This window comes from Sminthopsis crassicaudata, chromosome 1, assembly GCF_048593235.1.
Source record: "Sminthopsis crassicaudata isolate SCR6 chromosome 1, ASM4859323v1, whole genome shotgun sequence".
NCBI lineage: Eukaryota > Metazoa > Chordata > Mammalia > Dasyuromorphia > Dasyuridae > Sminthopsis > Sminthopsis crassicaudata.
In genome coordinates this window covers 495642227-495660661 of record NC_133617.1, presented here as the reverse complement: position 1 = coordinate 495660661, position 18435 = coordinate 495642227, and the positions used below count along the sequence as shown (strand labels likewise).

Sequence of the window (18435 nt, the reverse complement as noted above, 5' to 3'; positions counted from 1 at the left end):
TAGATGTTAAATATAAATATTACAACAAATTTTTGTAAATGAAGGTAGTATAAAATAGAAAAGATTAATGAAGACATAGATTGTTGAGCACAGTATCCAAAAGTCATCACTAGAACTCATTCTAGGAAATAGTATTGAGAGGTGAATAGATGATTTTCACACAGTTCTGCCAAAAAGTAGCAATGCTTCCCATGGGAAAGGCAATTTCTTATCATCCTTCAATGTAGCATTATCTAGCTTTACCATGTATAGTAATGTCAAGCTCTCTAGAAGAACAAGCAAGATAAGCATATTCTAGATTCTATACATGTAACAGTTGAAAAATGTTAATATTATACCTGGTTATTTCTTCTTTCAATTCACAGGGATCTTCAGCATAAAATTTGATGCCAAAATAAAATGTATATGGAGGACCAGCTAAAAGAAGAGAAAAAAGAATTAGCACAATTTAAAAAATAAAGTTATCTATAATAATTGAATATGTGTAATGTCTTGCTCTTCTTATGTAGTACCTTATAAAGCTTTACATGCACATGCCATTCCAATCTACTTATAACGTTTCAGAAACTTAGTCCTATCCAATGTTCAAATTATTTAATGTTGAACAAGAAGTTATTTACTAATTTTTATGTAATCTGATCAAATATTTTTTAAAGTTTTATAATTTTCTTTTAAGCATCATGAATCAATTAAAAATGACCTAAGTAGTTCTTTTTTCAATCCCTCACAGTTTTAATACAATTGGGAAGAAAATAATTTTTTAATTATTTATGTTATAAAAAAGTCCAAGAATAAAATTCCTATCAGTCAGGTATAACATTACAGGGAATACTTCTGGTCCACAAATGAATGGATAGAAAAAGAGAGAAGTTAGGGACTGTATTTTGCACAGGCAGGATAAAGAATGACAAAGTTCTGATAAAGAGTGGAACCCAGTTATTATAAAGGTAATGAGGGACATGATATTTATTGTCTGATAGACTAGTTATGATCTGAAGATTTTCCTGAATATTAATGTTATATTTTTGTAGAGAGCAATTAAAAGCATCTGAAGGACATGCAGTACTATAACTGAATGTCTTATTTTAAAAGTCAGTCCTGACTGAATTTACTTATTTAGATACTACTCAAAGTTTTCTTGTTTAAATAAGTAAAAATTAAGTACTCATCTTACCAAAAATATTTTTATTAAAACTTTAAAAATAATTTTTGTTATTACCTTTTATTTTCAAATTACCTACATTTCCCACTATATACTCTTCCTCTCCCCCAAAGCCATCTTTTATTATAATGATTTTTTTAAATTAGGAAGTAAAAAAAGTATCAGAACAATCTGATATTAAATGCAATACTCTGCACCCAATTATGTACTTCAGTTATGTTAAGTATGGGGGAGAGATATGTTTGGTCATTATAATTTCACAGCATTCAGTTTCAACTGTCTCATAGAACATTTTATTTTTCTGGTTGAGCTTACTTTTTCTTCCTATCAGGTTGTGCTAGTCTCTACTGTATTTACATATTCATCTTTTTAAAAATTGTGTTATACCAATTCCTTATATTTATGTACCAAAGTTTATTTAACTATTCCTAATAAATTAAGTTACTTTGTTTCCAATTCTTCACTTGTACACACCGTTACTATAAAAATTGTGGTGGATATCAGACCTTTTTTGTCATTTACTTCTTTGGGATACATAGCTAGCAATAGAATCTTTGAATCAAAATTTATGGGCATGCTGAAAGTCTTCACATAATTTTAAATTGCTTTATGGAAAGCCTGGCAAATTTACAGTCCCACAAACGACACATTAGTGTGCCTGTTTTTCCACAACCCCTGCTGTCTTAAGTATTTTCCATTTTTTTTTTTTTTAAATCCTTGCCAATTCATTAGGTGTGTTGTAAAACTTCAGGGATGTTTTGAATTTCTCTTATTGGTATTGTGAAACATACTATCTATTCTTAAAAGTTTTCAATTCTTTTTGGTAAATATTTATTTTCTTTTGATCATTGAGGTAAATAGCTTTTGGTTGCCTTTATTCTGGAATATCAGTCCTTTTTTAGAGACATTAGAAAGATTTTTCCTTCCATTCTTATTCTACTTATGTTAAGATTGTTAGTGCAAACAAGTTTCTACTTTTGTGTCATCAAAATTATCAATTTTATCTTTTCTGCTTGTCTTATGCCTTGTTGGATTAAGAATTTGTTCCCTATTACATGATCTTTAATTCCAAGGTCATATATTAATTTTTAATTTATTTTAAAATATTCTAAAAAAAATTTTTTTTTGGGAGGTGAGGCAATTGGGGTTAAGTGACTTGCCCAAGGTCATACAATTAGAAGTCTGAGGTCACATTTGAACTCAGGTCCTCCTGATTCAGGGTCAGTGCTTTCTCTACTGTGCTATCTAGCTGCCCTTTGTAAAATACGGTTCTAAACCTAATTTCTTCCATTTTTCTGTTTTTTTTGGTAGTTCTCATTAAATAGAAAGTTCCAAGACAATTCATGTTTGGGGTTTACTAAATATTGGTCTGAATTGTTTCAGATTCTTTCATTAAGCTAATTTTCTATTTTTAAAAGATAATAAATTTGAAGGTTTTTATAATTGCTACTTTATAATATAGTTTGAGATCTAGAAATGCTTTACATTTTTATTTTTCCCACCCCCTCTTATTATTTCCTTGATATTCTATCTCTTTTGTTTCTCCAAATTAATTTAGATATTATTCTAACTAGTAGGTTGGCTGGTATATAACTTATCTATAAAGTAATTTGATAGCATTGTTAATTTCATATTATTAGTAAGTTTTGACTATGACCAATGATTATTCCTTGAATTATTTAAGTTGGTCTTTATTAGGCTAAGGAATATTTTATAATTGTATCGATATGACAAGTATTAAGTGTTCTCTTAATACTTGTGGACTGAATCCCAAATATTTCATGCATTTTGTAGTTCTTGTGAGTTGAATTTCTACTTTTATATTTATCTCCTGGATTTTGTTATTACTATTTTTAAATGATTCTATTTCTTTTTCTTTTCTTTTCCTTTTTTCCCCTAAGGCAATTGGGGTTAAGTGACTTGCCCAGAGTCACACAACTAGGAAGTATTAAATGTTTGAGAACACATTTGAACTCAGGTCCTCCTGACTTCAGAGCTGGTGCTCTATGTACTGCACCATCTAGCTGCCCCCAAATGATGCTATTTCTTTGGCTTTATTTTGTGATTTGCAACTATATTAAAGTTATTGCCTTAGTTTCTTTGCTGATTACTTAAAATACATTAAAAATAATTATAACATCAATAAATAGGGAAAGTTTTATTTCATCATTGCTTATTTGTAATTTTAAATTCTTTTCCTTGTCTTATTAATATTATTGTCTGACCTAGAATGGTATTAAATAGTAGTTTCTCTATATACTGAGAAAGTGTTTATCATTTCCTTATTGCACATAATGCTAGCTTTTGGTATTAGGTATTTTATCACATTAGAAAGAGATCGCTATGCCAGGATTTCTTTTTAAAAGAGAACATTTAATGATTTTTTAAAATTATTTTTACATCTTTAGATTTTCTTTCCCTCTTTCCCCAACTAGGAAATTAATTCACATTTTAAAAAAATACCTTTTTTTAAAAAGAGGAGGAGAAAAAAATTATCAAAGTTGATTAATACACAGACGAAGTTTGAAGATAAATACAAATTTCCATAGCTATGTCCCTCCCACCTCTGAAGAAGAATGGGGGGAGGTATATTCTTATTTTTCTTCTTTGGATTCCATGTTTGTTCTTTGTATTTTTGCAACAATCTCTTTTAATTGTCTTATGGTGGTATATTTTCCATTTATATGGTTATAATTACTATGCATGTTGTTTTCTTGCATCTGTTTACTTCACTCTGCATTAATTCATGTAGATCTTTTTGTATTTCTCTGTATTCATTATTTTCATGGTTTCTTACAGCACAGTAATATTCTGTCACATTCATGTATCACAATTTGTTTAGCCATTCCCCAAGCAATGGGCATCTCATCCATCTTCAGGTTTTTGCTACTATAAAAAAGTATTGCTCTAAATATTTTGGTGCAAATGATGAATTTCTTATCAGTGATCTCCTTAGGGAATATATTTAGCAATACATTTTCTTAGTTCATTAAGAACTCCTCCCATAAACATACATATACATGCATCCACTCATACATATACATACAACATGTTATTGTATTCTTTCTTTAAAATCTGGTAGATAACACAAAAAATATCACTACACAATCTTAGTTACATGCTGATCCATAATATTATTTGTATAAATGTTTTTCAAAAACTATTCACGAGTATATCAGCTGTTCTCTGAAAAAAGTCAAACACTCTGATGGTATATGATCCTTTCTAGGTTAAAAGGGAACCACTTAGTAAATTATTATCTCAGAGAGCAGACTGACATTGATATGAAAGGAATGGTTTTTAACTTATACTCTAGGGAAATCTAGCTTGTTAGAATTCAAATGACAAATAATTTTTTTTTCTTTTAAGATACATTCAGGTAATATGAAAGCAAAATTTAAAATTTAGACGGTTAAGAAATAGTATTTATATGTTACCAAGCCAAAAACTTATCAAGAAAATAACCCATTTTATACAAGGGCATAGCACAGCTTACTGAAGGTGGATTAATTATTCATTTCCATAGTTATCTATTATTATAATATGCCATTATTTAGTGTAATTTTCAAATCATACTATGATAAATTATAAAAATCAAATACGTACTGTTTATCAGTTCTTTGTGCTCTGCAAGGGTTTTAGCAGGATCCAGCCAGTACTGTATGAGGAAAAGTAATTGTAGTTTGATAAATCAATTATTCATTTCAATTACTAAATATACAAACAAATACACACACATATACTTTTTTGTATTTATCACACTAAAATATATGCCAGGGAACTATAACTCACAAAAATGTATATATAGACGAATTTCAGCTCTTTTGTTACTTATATTAGGATTAGATCAACTAAACTGAATTGAGTTGAATCCAGCTCAGCATTTATTATTAAACAACTATTAAGTAGAAAGGCACCGGGCTAGAAACATTCCTTGCCCTAAATAAATCAATCAATTAACTTTTTTTTTTTTTTTTTTTTTTTTTTTTTTTTTTTTGCTGAGGCAATTGGGGCTAAGTGACTTGTCCATGGTCACACAGCTAGGAAGTGTCTGGTGTCTGAGGCCAGATTTGAACTCCTGACTTTAGGAGTCTCTATCCACTATGCCACCTAGCTATTCCCAATTCACTTTTCTTAATAATGCACAGGCATATAGGTTTTAGGGATACAAAAACAAAACAAGTTGACATTTACTGGGGGAAATAAAACCCAACAAATATTTACTAAGCAACTGCTAAGTTGTTGAGCACTCTATTGGATACTCAGGAAGTACACTATTTAGCTAACACAAGGTCCCTGCCTTCATGGAGATTACACAGTTTAAAAGGTGATGTAAATCACCCTACCATTTTAGCCTCCGAATGACTCTATTGAGGAGAGTTTGACTCCTCACTACTGGTGAGCAGTAGCATAGGCAAGTCAGCCTAACTAAAGCAGCAAGGTACTCTAAAAGAGACAAAATAAGTGGTGTACGCCACATGGGTCAAATAAGCACAACTGCTTCAATCACTATCACCTTCCCTCAGACTTATATGAAGACAGCAGAGGACCTTGGTCTCTGAATAACATACAGCTCAGCTTCCCCTCAAGCCAGGGGGAACAGCCCTTTTAGAAATGTGGTTTAGCCATTGTTTCTTCAGGTTCTGGAGCTCTTGCCTTCTCAGAAGCTTAATAGCTACTTAAAAACCAGGAATCAAAGTTCTCATTACCAAAGTCTGGCATTATCAAGTTGTTTAAAATCAGAAACAGATATTGTTTTTATCAATGGAAATTACACTAAAGAACATATATTACCCTCTATTTTTCCATTAAACCCTAATGATCACTGGTTCTTTCCATTTGACTTACAACTGAAACTGCTTATGCATGATGTTTCAATATTAGATATAAGTTCCTTGAGAACAGAGGTTATCTTTCTCTTCTACTTATTTTCTCAGAGTTAATTAGGACAAATGACCTAGAAAAGTTCTTTTCTGATGCCTCATCAAAGCATAGAGGTAACCAAGGATTCCTAAAGACTATTCTAGCCAATGGAGGATTTCTAGGAGCCAAGATGGTGAAATAAGCAGGAAATCCCCTGAATAATCCCATAGTCACCTCCAAATATCTATAAAACAGTGCCTCAAAATGAATTCTGGGGCAAAAGAATTAACAAGAAGATGGGATAAAAAAATTTTCTAGCCCAAGACAACTTGGAAGATCAGCAAGAAATATATATGTTATATGGGTAAAAGAGGAGCATACTCCAAAAGCAGGCAGTATCCCTGCAAGCCAAAAAACCAGACCTTGCCTCAGCAAGCTAGAAGGAGGACCTATCCCTAGGGCAGGTCAGTGAGGAAAGCCTTGAACCCCACTGCAGTAGCAGGTGAACAACTAGAACCCCCACCCAAACTCTCAAGCCCCAGTGTAACACCAGGCTCCCATTGCCTTCTCATAGATGGATGCATTTATATTATTGATAGATTTAGTTGAGTTCTTGTTTTTCATTTAGTAGTTTCTGAATTTCTCCATCATTTTCATCAAATCAATCCTAATATTTGCTAGTATTTATGATCGAGGTGAGTAAATGCAGTGCTATACACTAAATCTTTGAAAATTGCCTAATTCTTTTCTGCTATACTATAAGAAAAATAAGAGGAGCATAGAACATATCACTTATCAGATTTATGGTTAGAATTTATTAATAAATAAGAGATAGAATTATGGGATATGAAAATAGACACTTTTGGAATGTAATTTCCCAATTGCTAAGTGGTCAAAGGATATGAATAGGCATTTTTTGGAAGAAGAAATCAAAGCTATATTTAGTTAAATTTAAAAAAATGCTCTAAATCATTATTGATTAGAGACATGCAAATTTACACAACTTTAAGGTATCCTCTCATATCTATCAGATTGGTTAAGATGATAGAAGGGGAAAATGACAAATATTGAAGGAGATGTGGAAAAATTAGGACACTAATTCAATGTTGGTGAAACTATGAACTGATCTAAATATTTTAAAGAGCAACCTGGAATTATGCTCAAAGAATTATAAAACTCTGTATATACCCTTTGACCCAGAAATACCACTATTAAGTCTGATTCTCAAAGTAATCAAGGAAAAAGAAAAAGGACCTATCTATTCTAAAATATCTATAGCAGCTTTCTTGATAGGGAATAAATATTAGAAAGGCAAGGATGTGCATCAATTGGGGAATAGCTGAATAAATGGTGATATATAATTGTAATGAAATACTGTGGTGCTATACAAAATGAGCAAATTGATTTGATTTGATTTCTTTAAAAGTATTTTATTTTTCCAATTACATGTAAAGACATTTTAACATTAATTTTTAAAAAAATTTGCACTCCAAAATTTTCCTTTCCTTCCCTTTCCTTCTCTCTTCCTAAAAAGGCAAGAATTTTAAATAGATTACATATGTGCAATCATGTGAAACATATTTCTATATTAGTCATTTTGTGAAAAAGAAATAGACTAAAAGAGAAAAGAAACATGAAAAAGATAATGAAAGCAAAAAAAAACATGCTTCACTTTATCAGTACTTTCTCTGGATAAGGATATCATTTTCAATCTTGAGTCTTGGAATTGTCTTAGATCATTGTAGAAGAGATAAGTCATTCTTAATTGATCGTTGTACAATGTTGCTATTACTATATATGATGTTGTGGTTCTGCTTGCTTTGCTTTGCATCAGATAATGTAATTCTTTTCAGATTTTTCTGAAATTTTCTGAGCAAGTTACTTTTTAGAAAAACATGGAAAGACTTCCATGAAATAATGCAGTGAAATAAGCAGATCTGTTTGAACAATAACTGGGAATGACTAAGCTATTCTGAATAATATGAACATTCAAATCAACTATGAAAGATTTATGAAGGAAAAAAACAGCCTCCAGAGCAAAAAGTATTATATATCAAATATATATGAAATGTTGTATTTCTCTAATGCAGGATTGAAAGAGAGGAGACAACTCAAAACTGAAAGTGTAACAAAATAAATAAAATAAATACAAGGTCAAAAAAACTCTGGTAGGAGGAAATGAAGCAAGGAATTAATATTTTAGGAGAACAACACATAGTTATTGGTACATACTGATAAACATAGTTCTGTAAAATCAAAGGAATAATAAAATTTTACTTTTTTTTTTAACTAGGAAGAAAATAAGCCAAGGATAATCTACTATCATTTAATCAATAAATTTCATAAATAGAAGCTACAAGGTTTTGTAAGCCATCATCCTGCAATTTAAGTAGTACTTGTATGTTCACTAAGGGAAAAGCTTCTTGTCATTTTTCAGTATCAACAAAGACAAATGTTGCTATAGTATATCTGATCACAGTTAAAATATATCTTGTTCTTCAACAAATGAAAGGGATACCAACTCTATTGCTTAGTTTCAGAAACTGCTTCTAACCCTCCAAATATTATGGATAGATCTAGATATAGCACAGGGAAAATGTCCATAACCTTTGAACCAGAAATTCTATTCCTAGGCTTATATCAATTTTCTTACATTTTATTCCTCAACATGTATTCTTTGGTCCAGTGAGAGTGAATTTCTGGATGTTCCACAAATAAGAAAATACATTTCTTGGCTCTAGTTATTTTCTCTGGCTGTCCTCCATGACTTCAATATGCTCTCTTCCACTCTGCCCACTGACCTTCCTGACTTTCTTTAAGTCCCAACTAAAAACAAAACAAAACACACACACATACACACACACACACACACACACACCTTCTATAAGAAGTCTTCTCTAAGATGTTTTAATTCTACCACTTTCCTTCTTTTAATTATTTCCTATTATTTTTTGCTTCTGCCCACAGTGGAATTGCTTTTTCATGTTCTTTGGTGAAGGAGGACTGGAGAGGGAAGCAATTTATGAGATTCAAAAGGATGAAAAGAACCAATAGTGTTTGCCAGTTACAACCTTGATTAGAGTTCTCTGTGACCTGTCAGCAGAATGAATTGACTCGGTGAAGAGACTTTTTATGTCCTGTAAACCTGAGAATACTATGCCCTTTGATAGTTACAGGGGGTTAACAAATTCTGCTGATTCTCCCAATCTTTCAAAACTCATGAGTTCATTCCATTTTTAATTTTCTTTCACCCAACAATGGAAATGTAAACTTTATGGGTTTTTTCATCTCTCACTTAAAATTCAGGTTCCCAATAATCAATTACTTATATTACACCCTATATTACTTAGAGGAACCTACTAGAAAACCCCAAAATGCTATCAGATTGAGCTCCCATTTTGGTACATTCAATCCAATATGAGTCAATAAGCAATTAGTGTTAATTAACTTTTACTAAAGGAAATTTATTAAAAGATAAAACAAGAACCAAAACTCCAAAACATTCCTTCTGACCTCAATTATTTTTTGTTCTCTACACACCTTGGTCCCTGGGAAAAATGGACTCACACTTATAGAGGTTGCTACAAAGCATTCACTTCACCAAATTACTTGTGTATTTGTCACAGCCAATGAACAGTCACTCCCCTGCCTGCAGGAGACTTTGTTGATCCATAATACCCGGCTTTAAAAGGTTTCCAATCAGGCTTACTGTAGTTACAGCTGCTGGCACCTTTTGCTCAATCTTATGATCTTCTGAACCTAACATGGTTATTTTATTTCCAATTATCCTCCATCAAAGATAGGAAAGAATATTTTCCAAAATGTCCTAAAAGGGCAGAAGCAACATAGCTACAAAATAGATTTCGGATCACATGGCATTCAGTTAAGAAGAATTCAAGGCTTCTCTCCTGTCCAGGGAGTCCATAATGGTTCGTGTCTCATTTGCTACAAGGAAGAGAATGATTAATATGTCCTGAAAGTGCCTTTGTAATATATACTGAGCTCTAACTCAGCAATCACTGAAAAATGCTTTTCTTCACTAGTGTTTTAGGCAGACAGGAAACAGTCACAAAATATTTGTTCATGCTTTGAATTAGAGACAGGGCTTCGTCATTACACACTTTTCGAAGTGAATTCCCCAAACATCTATGTAGGTTAATACTAGATAGAGCTCCCTTTGTATGCTCCCAGGACTGGATCCTTCTTGATGAGTGTTCCTCCCCACTTTACATGTGTACTTTGTAAATCTTAAACACTCTATAAAAATGCTAGTTAATGTTATTATTATTAGAGACTGGAGTAGTTCTACACCTTGCCAGTTAATGATAAAGGGACACTGTCTTCCTATAAACCTACAGAAGAAGGCAGGACACGAGCCAGTATGAGTTACAATAACTATTACAGTCCCTCAAGTGTGTCCTAAGTTACCCACTAAAGATACATATAACTTATATTTGTGTTCCATTTGAATTCTTACTGGTTCACCAAACAATTCCATGCAACATTCTAATTAAGAATTATATTAACTGCTTGATTGTTCCATGATTTTTGTGTTCATCTTGTCATATTTTGAATCCTATATACACTCTCTGCATGTAACAAATAATTGATAGAGATTCTGGGCAACAGTATCTCATTTATAAGGGATCATTTGGAAATGGTTTATTTCACATCAGTGCTTTTTGTGCTAAGACTTAAAGTCACTCCTTAAACAATGGTGTGATGGTAAATTTTTATAAATGCCTCTTGTTAAAAATGTGTACACAACACACTTAAGGTTTAAGCTACATGAATAACATTTTCTTCATCACTTTCTTAAGTCTAAAAAAATCAACAAAGCAATAAATTAAGGTTTGAATTTACATTTTTCTGAGAGGTAGATGCTATGACTGAAAATATAATAATGAGTTGGTTCAAGTTGGCTCCAGCTTGCCCTAAACCTTAACCTTCTTCTTTCTCTCTCTTAACTAAGCTTAGGACTTTTCCCTATGTAGCATTATATGGGAGAAAGAGCCAGCTATCTTCAAAGTTATAAATACTTTTCATATATTTTTAAAATTTTTCTCTTATTATTAGACTTAATTTTTTCCCTTTTTTTTTCTACTGTCAATGTACCTGTCTCTATGACATCTCAACTTTTCCATCTGATTTGCTGCATAAATAGATTGAGAAATCAGATTACCAAGGTTGTCTTAACTAACTGGGCAAATAATTTCTCCTCTGTCAGTCTAGCATTCTGGAGACAGTGACAGCCCTCTAAAAATCTCATGATACTCTAGTAGCAGCTGAAACTACTGTGAAGTCTATGAAATAGAATATAAGTATGGACCTTGCATAAATTAGACATTCAATAAATGTTTTCTGAAATAAATTTAATTGTTATTTAACATAATAATTAAAAAATACTTGTAGGCTTTACAGTTATAACTGGGAGAACAGGAATGAATATGAAGCAGAAATAGGTTTGCTTGGGACATTTCCAATGATACCTATTCTAGTACATATTCTCAAAAACTAGGTCTATCCTAGTCAAACAAGATTATTTAATAACTTTAGTTCTGGTGTTTACAAGTACATTTTAAAAATTAAGGTTAGATCTATTTAAGCATCAAAGTAAAATGAAAGAAGGGATATTCCTCATAATGCAATTTAAATATCTGTTATAGAAACTGTATTTCCTAGGGTTTTTCAATGTAAATAGGGCTTGGTTTTAGCTTTTTTCTGCGTGAGACACCAAAACTCTAATTTGAGATTTGATTGGCTTGAAGACTGACTAACATTGTTGGCACACCTTCCTGTTCTTGAATATAAAAGTAGTTTCACCTATATTTTTAGAGGCTTCTGACAGTGGACCAACAGCATGACTAACATCAGGAGGAAGCTGTACTTAGCTGAAATAATTCATCATTTAATTTGCTTATAAAATATTCTTTCCCTGGTATAGCTAAATAAACTACCTTCTTGAAATTTTACTTTTACTCAATTAGATATAAAAAACAATTTTAAATATTAATTAAAAAAAAAAAACTTTGGGTTCCAAGTTTTTTTTCTCCTTTCCTCCCCACCCTTCTTCCTGAGAAGGCAAGCAATTTGATATAGGCCATACATGTGCAGTCATGTAAAACACACCTCCACATTAGTCATGTAGTGAAAGAAAATGCAGACCAAAAAGAACAAGAAAAAGAAAGAATGTTTTTAAAAAGTATGTTTTGATCTGCATTAAGACTCCATCAATTCTTTCTCTGAAGGTGGTCAGCGTTTTTCTTCATAAGTTTTTCAGAATTGTATTTCTGAGAATAGTTACCATTTACAATTGATCATCATATAATATTGATGTCACTGTGTACAATATTATCCAGGTTCTGAGCAGTTCATGTAAAGTCTTTCCAGATTTTTCTGAGAGCATCCTGCTCATCATTTCTTGTAACACAATAGCATTCTGTCACATTTACTATAAATTGTTCAATAATGATTCAGAGCATTTAAAATATATGACTATAAATAGCTTTGAATACTTCATCTGAAAACTGCTTGCTCATATCCTTTGACTACTTATCATTTCAGGAATGGTTTGTATTCTTATAAATTTGACTTAGTTCTTTTTTGGATAGAGGGAGGCAAAGCTCAGACCAATTCATATTTTTCTTTGAGGCTTTGCATTTAGAATTTTGATTTTGTTGTCTTTTTCTGAGTTTGTGTTTTGATCTTCCTTGTCACCATAGTAACTTTCAATAGTCAAGTTCTATTTTGTTGTTTACTCATTTTTTTTTCAAGCCAAATCTTGACTTTTAACTTGACATTAAAATGGGGCTCTATTCCTGAGTAGTGGAAGCACTGTTCCAAGCTTCAGGGGTTTTTTTGTGCAGCTGTTTTCAGAACTAGTTCGGAAGTGGGTGGGATGATAAACTTTCAGTTCTTCCAAAGTGGTATAATCTTTGCTCTGGTCTGTGAACAATCTCAAGCACTTTTTTCCTGTTCTTTTTTTTTTTAAATAAAGAATGTCTATTCTTTTTTTTTTTTTTTCCCTTTAGGGATTGTGGGTAAAAATTCCTCAGTCAACCTTGATAGAATTCTAGACTGGTTAGCTAATTTTTAAAAAAAAAAATTTTTTTTTCTTTTCCTGAGGCTGGGGTTAAATGACTTGCCCAGGGTCACACAGCTAGGAAGTATTAAGTGTCTAAGGTCAGATCTGAACTTGGGTCCTCCTGACTTTAGGGCTGGTGCTCTATCCACTGCACCACCTAGCTGACCCATTTCACCCCATTATTTTGCTGGGTTTTCTACTCCAGAATTAATTTTGAAGTGGGATTTTAAAGCTCTTCTGAGGGGGAATTTAGGAGGTGAATCCCTACTTTTTATCTGTCACATGACTCCACTCCTCACTGGTTCCATAAACTTCCTTTTATTAGCTATTCAAGAGCCTATGAGTATTTCATTTCATTTCAGTTTTGGACTTAAAATATCAGAAAATTGGCATGAATTGGAATTAACCCATAACATACCAATAGCAAGTTAATTTTATTTTAATGAAAAATCCTTATTATTAATTAATGTAAGGTTAAATCAAGGTTATTATAAATATGTCAATATATTAATTAGGCAAAAACATATTTCCTATGAAAAGTTACTAGAATCATTTTGTCTATTACCAGAGCTCCTAATACAACTTATCAGTTAGCCAATATTTTAATAAACTTCCCCCCTTTACAGACTCAAGTCTATAAAATTACATTCTTTTCATATGTCTTTTTTAATTGCTTTGGTATTTATAAGTCAAAATGACTTATTCGTTCAAAGTTGTTTTTAAAATAACATTGCTTTTACTATATACAATGTTCTTATTTCTGCATTTTACTCTTCATCATTCCATGCAAATCTACCCATGTTCTTCTAAGCTACTCAAGTTTATAATTTATCAAAGCATAGTAGTATTCCATCACAATCATATACTACAACTTGTCCAGCCATTTCCCAATTGATGGATATTCCTGCAATTTCCAGTTCTTTGCTACCCCAATATATAGTTTTTATGGTGTAGGAAAACAATAAAGTTGTATATGCCTATTGGGCATAATAAATATTTAAGAAATAAGGATAATGAAAGACAAATCAAGACTACCTTTTTACATGATGAGTCTAAATTGTTTCTGTTAAAAACAAAAACAAAAAGTGATAAAACATCAATGGTTATAACTATAGCAAAGAAAATGAAAATCAATCAAAAATTGTCTGCTTTTCCCAGGTTTTATTATGAATGATAAATATACAATAAATATGACTTTAAGAAGCAACACAATGTATTCACTCTCAAGCAGTACTTGGACTCCCTTCCAAGTAAAATAGAAGCATGGATGCTATTGAACTCTTCTGATTTATCAAAGGAATGTGCAAAAGGTGTCTTATTCATTATAAATGGGAAACTATTTCCCCAGAAGAGAATAAAGTTTATTTCTCTTTATGTATATGCTATTTTTATTATATAGATATCATGTATCAAATTGGGAGAGGGAAGAAGTTATTTATAGTTATTGAAAATAAAGAAAAAAGAAACCTAAGAGGATCATAAACTGCTGATCAGTGCTCCTGACTTTGATTCTCTATACTGCAAATTTCTAGAATTTCATTAAAAGGATAGTTAGTGAACTTTAGAAAAAGAAATACCACAATGAACCAGCATGGCTACATTAAAAACAGTTCATGTGAGGACAATGTCATTGCCTTTTTTGACAGGTTATTAAGACATTAATATTGTAGATATACTTTGTTATATTTTACCAAAGTACCCTAAGAATGTCACACAATGTCTGGTCAAACTAGAGATATGTGAGCTACATGACAATACAAATTGATTCAGAACCAGTTGAATGCTGAACCAAAGAATAACCACTAATGGTTCCAATGATCCAAAGGCTGCTTGAAAAAAGATCTCTAGTTGAGTTCCTAGTAGTTGGCCCTATGCTTTTTAACTTTTTTTTTAATCAATAGCTTAGAAAAAGGTATAAGGAAGATTTGAGAGATGACAAAAAACCTAGTAGGAATACATAGTTAATAAAATAGATGATGGATTCAAAAAGATTACGACAGGATAGAACATTGGATTGAATCTTTCTAAGAAGATTAATTTAAACAGAATATATGTAAAGTCTTATATTTGGATCCAAAAAACATATTTATAAGTACAAGGTTGACCAAGTATGACGAAATAGAAGTTTATCAGAAAAGAGTTGGCAGAAAATTGTTTATAGCAAATGTAGGAGGAATATTCTGGGAAGATGGCAAAGTAGGACAGTAAATTTCAAGCTCTCCAGATATCCCCCCACAAACAGAACAAATTTGCACCTCAGGGTGAACATAGACTGGTGAAAAATCAAGAAGAGTTAGGGCAAATCAGGGGTCCTCCAGGGATAGCCCAAGAAGATCCAAAGACCCCCATGTGAAATGTAAAAATTTCTAGGCTAACTTTGCCCAAACACTAAGTGGGGAACCCTGGGTTAAACACAAAAACTTTCACCTCCAGTACAGCCTACAGGAGTTGGAAGTCTGAGTCTGGGAAGACTGAGGGAATCCTGGGTGATTAGGAATGCCAGGACCAGCTGTGATGCAGAGATATAGTCCTGGGCAGAAAGGAACCCAGCACATGTAATGGATGCAAAGGTTATGAGGTAGGGATGTTACTGTTTGTGAACCTAGAGGAGGGGGGAACTTTTGGTTTGGGATTTCAGGTCAGAGGAGAGAGCTGAAGTGAAACTGGAGCATCATCCCCCTACGCCAGGATCAGAGGTGCTTAAATTTATACTTCTTATTTTTAAAAAAATAATGAACTGGTAAAGAAGAAAGAACCCAATCATAGAAACTTACTAGAGGAATAGGGAACACCAGGGTTCATCTTCAGAATAGGACACTGAGTAAAACAAGGGAAAAAAAAAAAAAGCTTCTTCTACCCCAAAGAGTAATGTTCAATGGCTCCTTGTCTAGAGAAAATTTATAGAACTAAAAAAAAAAAAAAATCAAATGAGAGACACCGAGAAAAAAATTTAAAAAATAAAAACCATATAAGAAAAACAAGATTATGAAAAATAAGTTATCCAACTAGAAAAAGAAATATTCTTAAAAATGGAAATAACTCTTTGAAAATTAGAATTGGGCAAGAAGAAGCCAGTGAAGCTATAAGGGACCAAGAAATAACAAAACAAGACATAAAAAATTTAAAAATTGGAACAGAATGTGAAGCATAAGCAAAACAACACATCTGAAGAACAGAACAAGAGGAGAAAATATAAGAATATTGGACTACCTGAAAGCTTGAACAGGAAAGAATCTTGACACAATAATGCAAGAAATAATCTATGAAAATTGTCCTGGAATGATAGAACAAGAGGGGGGAAATAGAAATAGAAAAAAATCCATTGATCATTACCTCAAGGAGATCCTTTGTGGAAAATCCATAGGAATATTATTGTCAAGTTTTGAAACTCCCAGATCAAACAGAAAGTTTTGCAAGAAACAAGAAAAAAAATTCAAATATGCTAGAGTTACAATTAGAAATGTACAGGACTTAGCAGCAGACAAAATAAAAGACTCCAGATCCTGAAATCACATAAAATTGCAATCAAAAGAACTAGGCTTCTGGCCAAAAATAGTATATCTAGCAAAATTATCCACAATGTCGAATGAAAAAAAAAAAAAAAAAAAAGGACATTCAGTAAACTCGAAGATTTTCAGGGTTTTGTTTCAAACAAACCCAAGCAAGCTCAATAGAAAATTTAACATATAAGAGCCTATACCCAAGACTGATTTCAAGGAATTTAACGTGAACAAATTATTTATGTTTTTTACATGGAAATACATATCATATGTTTAAAATTAATATCAGTAATTGGGTAGATCAAAAGAAAGATTTATACAAATAAGGCATAGAGGAAGAATAGACATAGAGGCATTAGAGAAGGGAGGAGGACTCATAGTTCTGGAAAGCTACTCATGCTGGGAATGAGTTATATATCATGAAGGATATAGCACCCTCCAAAATCTATAAATAAGGAGGGAAGGATGGGTGGAGAGGGAAGCAAAGGATAGGAGAAGAAAAGAGAGGAATCCCTGAGTGGGGGGAGGTTAAGTAATAGCATGTTAAGTTAAGGAGCAGAATTAAAACAGAAGACTTAGCAAGTTTAGGAAAGAAGAGATATACACAAATCCTACACCTAAGAGCAGGAGTAGAATTTATTAGAAAAAAAAGTGCAGATTTTAGACAAAGTCAAAATATCTTATTATTACATAATTGACTGGTGGACTTAAGTTTCAAAAGAGATTTTTAGAAATTAATATGAAAACACTTCCCAGTTGTGTGACCCTGGGCAAGTTACTTAACCCTAATTGCCTCAGCAAAAAAAAAAAAAAAAAAAAAGAAAGAAAGAAAGAAAAGAAAAAGAAATTAATATCAAGCCAACTATCCATTAACAAAGGGAAATACATCATAACAAATGATAGAGGAAGATGCCATTAAGGTAGGCTCAGTTAGCTAGGAAGTAGAAAATTGTGTAGGTTTATTATAGGAGCCCACTTAATGGATATAGTAACTGTTGGGTCATGATAATTTTGTCAGTGCAAGGAATTTGACAAGGAATTACAAGATAATCCTGTCACTGCTCCTCCCAGCTTATTTCTGGGAGGAGCTGTGGAAATTCAATTAAGTAAGGCCCGTTTCAACAAAGACCCTGCTCAAATTCTGCTTAAATTTTACAAATTTACAAATTCTTCTTCTGTCAAGCCTTTCCTAATGGCTTCTGGGCTGCAAGCACAGACAAAACCTTTTGCTGGGGTCTCATTCACTCCATCAATACTACCTCCTAAAAGTATACAGGACCTTTCTTAGGTCTCTTAGTTGGGAAATCCATTGTGCTCTACACTCATGGGACATCTTCCTGGGTGGCTATTTTGCTACCCTGTTATTTCAATTAAAGATAATTTATTCCTCATCTCAGGGCTTTGATTTATTTCAGGCCTCAACTGATTGTAGCAGTTCTAGTTGACTACAGCATTAAATCCAACAAAAAACTGGATCATAATGGAGAGACTTAGTACACATGTGATAATTTACTGGCGACTCCTGTCATAAGAATTTTATAAATAGTGAATGAGCATGATGTGTACAGGTAAGCAATTCCTAGTTCTAACACCAAGTGATGAGAACAATGAAGAACAATTAGCACCAAATGCTGGGGCTCAGTCATGTGAAAAATTCACAATGGCCATTCTCTTTGGCAAAAGATAGGCTTATTTAGGAAAAGATATTAAAGATAAAATGAAAAGATACAAAAGACATCAGAAATGATAAATATGAAATAGAGTTGGGAGAGCAAATAACAAGAAACTATGGAAAAGACAAGTTCCCTAGTGAAACTCACAATTAA

General features: G+C 32.3%; 1 protein-coding gene across 1 annotated transcript in view; it reads right to left on the bottom strand.

Moving 5' to 3' along the window:
• LOC141550617 (band 4.1-like protein 4A) overlaps positions 1 to 18435 on the bottom strand; it is a 165206-nt gene that overhangs the window by 92210 nt on the left and 54561 nt on the right. The window contains exons 3-4 of the mRNA XM_074281445.1: positions 4769 to 4820; positions 339 to 417 (exon numbers count right to left, since the gene is read on the bottom strand). Of these exons, the coding sequence (XP_074137546.1) occupies positions 339 to 417; positions 4769 to 4820 (131 nt within the window). The remainder of the gene's footprint in view (positions 1 to 338; positions 418 to 4768; positions 4821 to 18435) is intronic.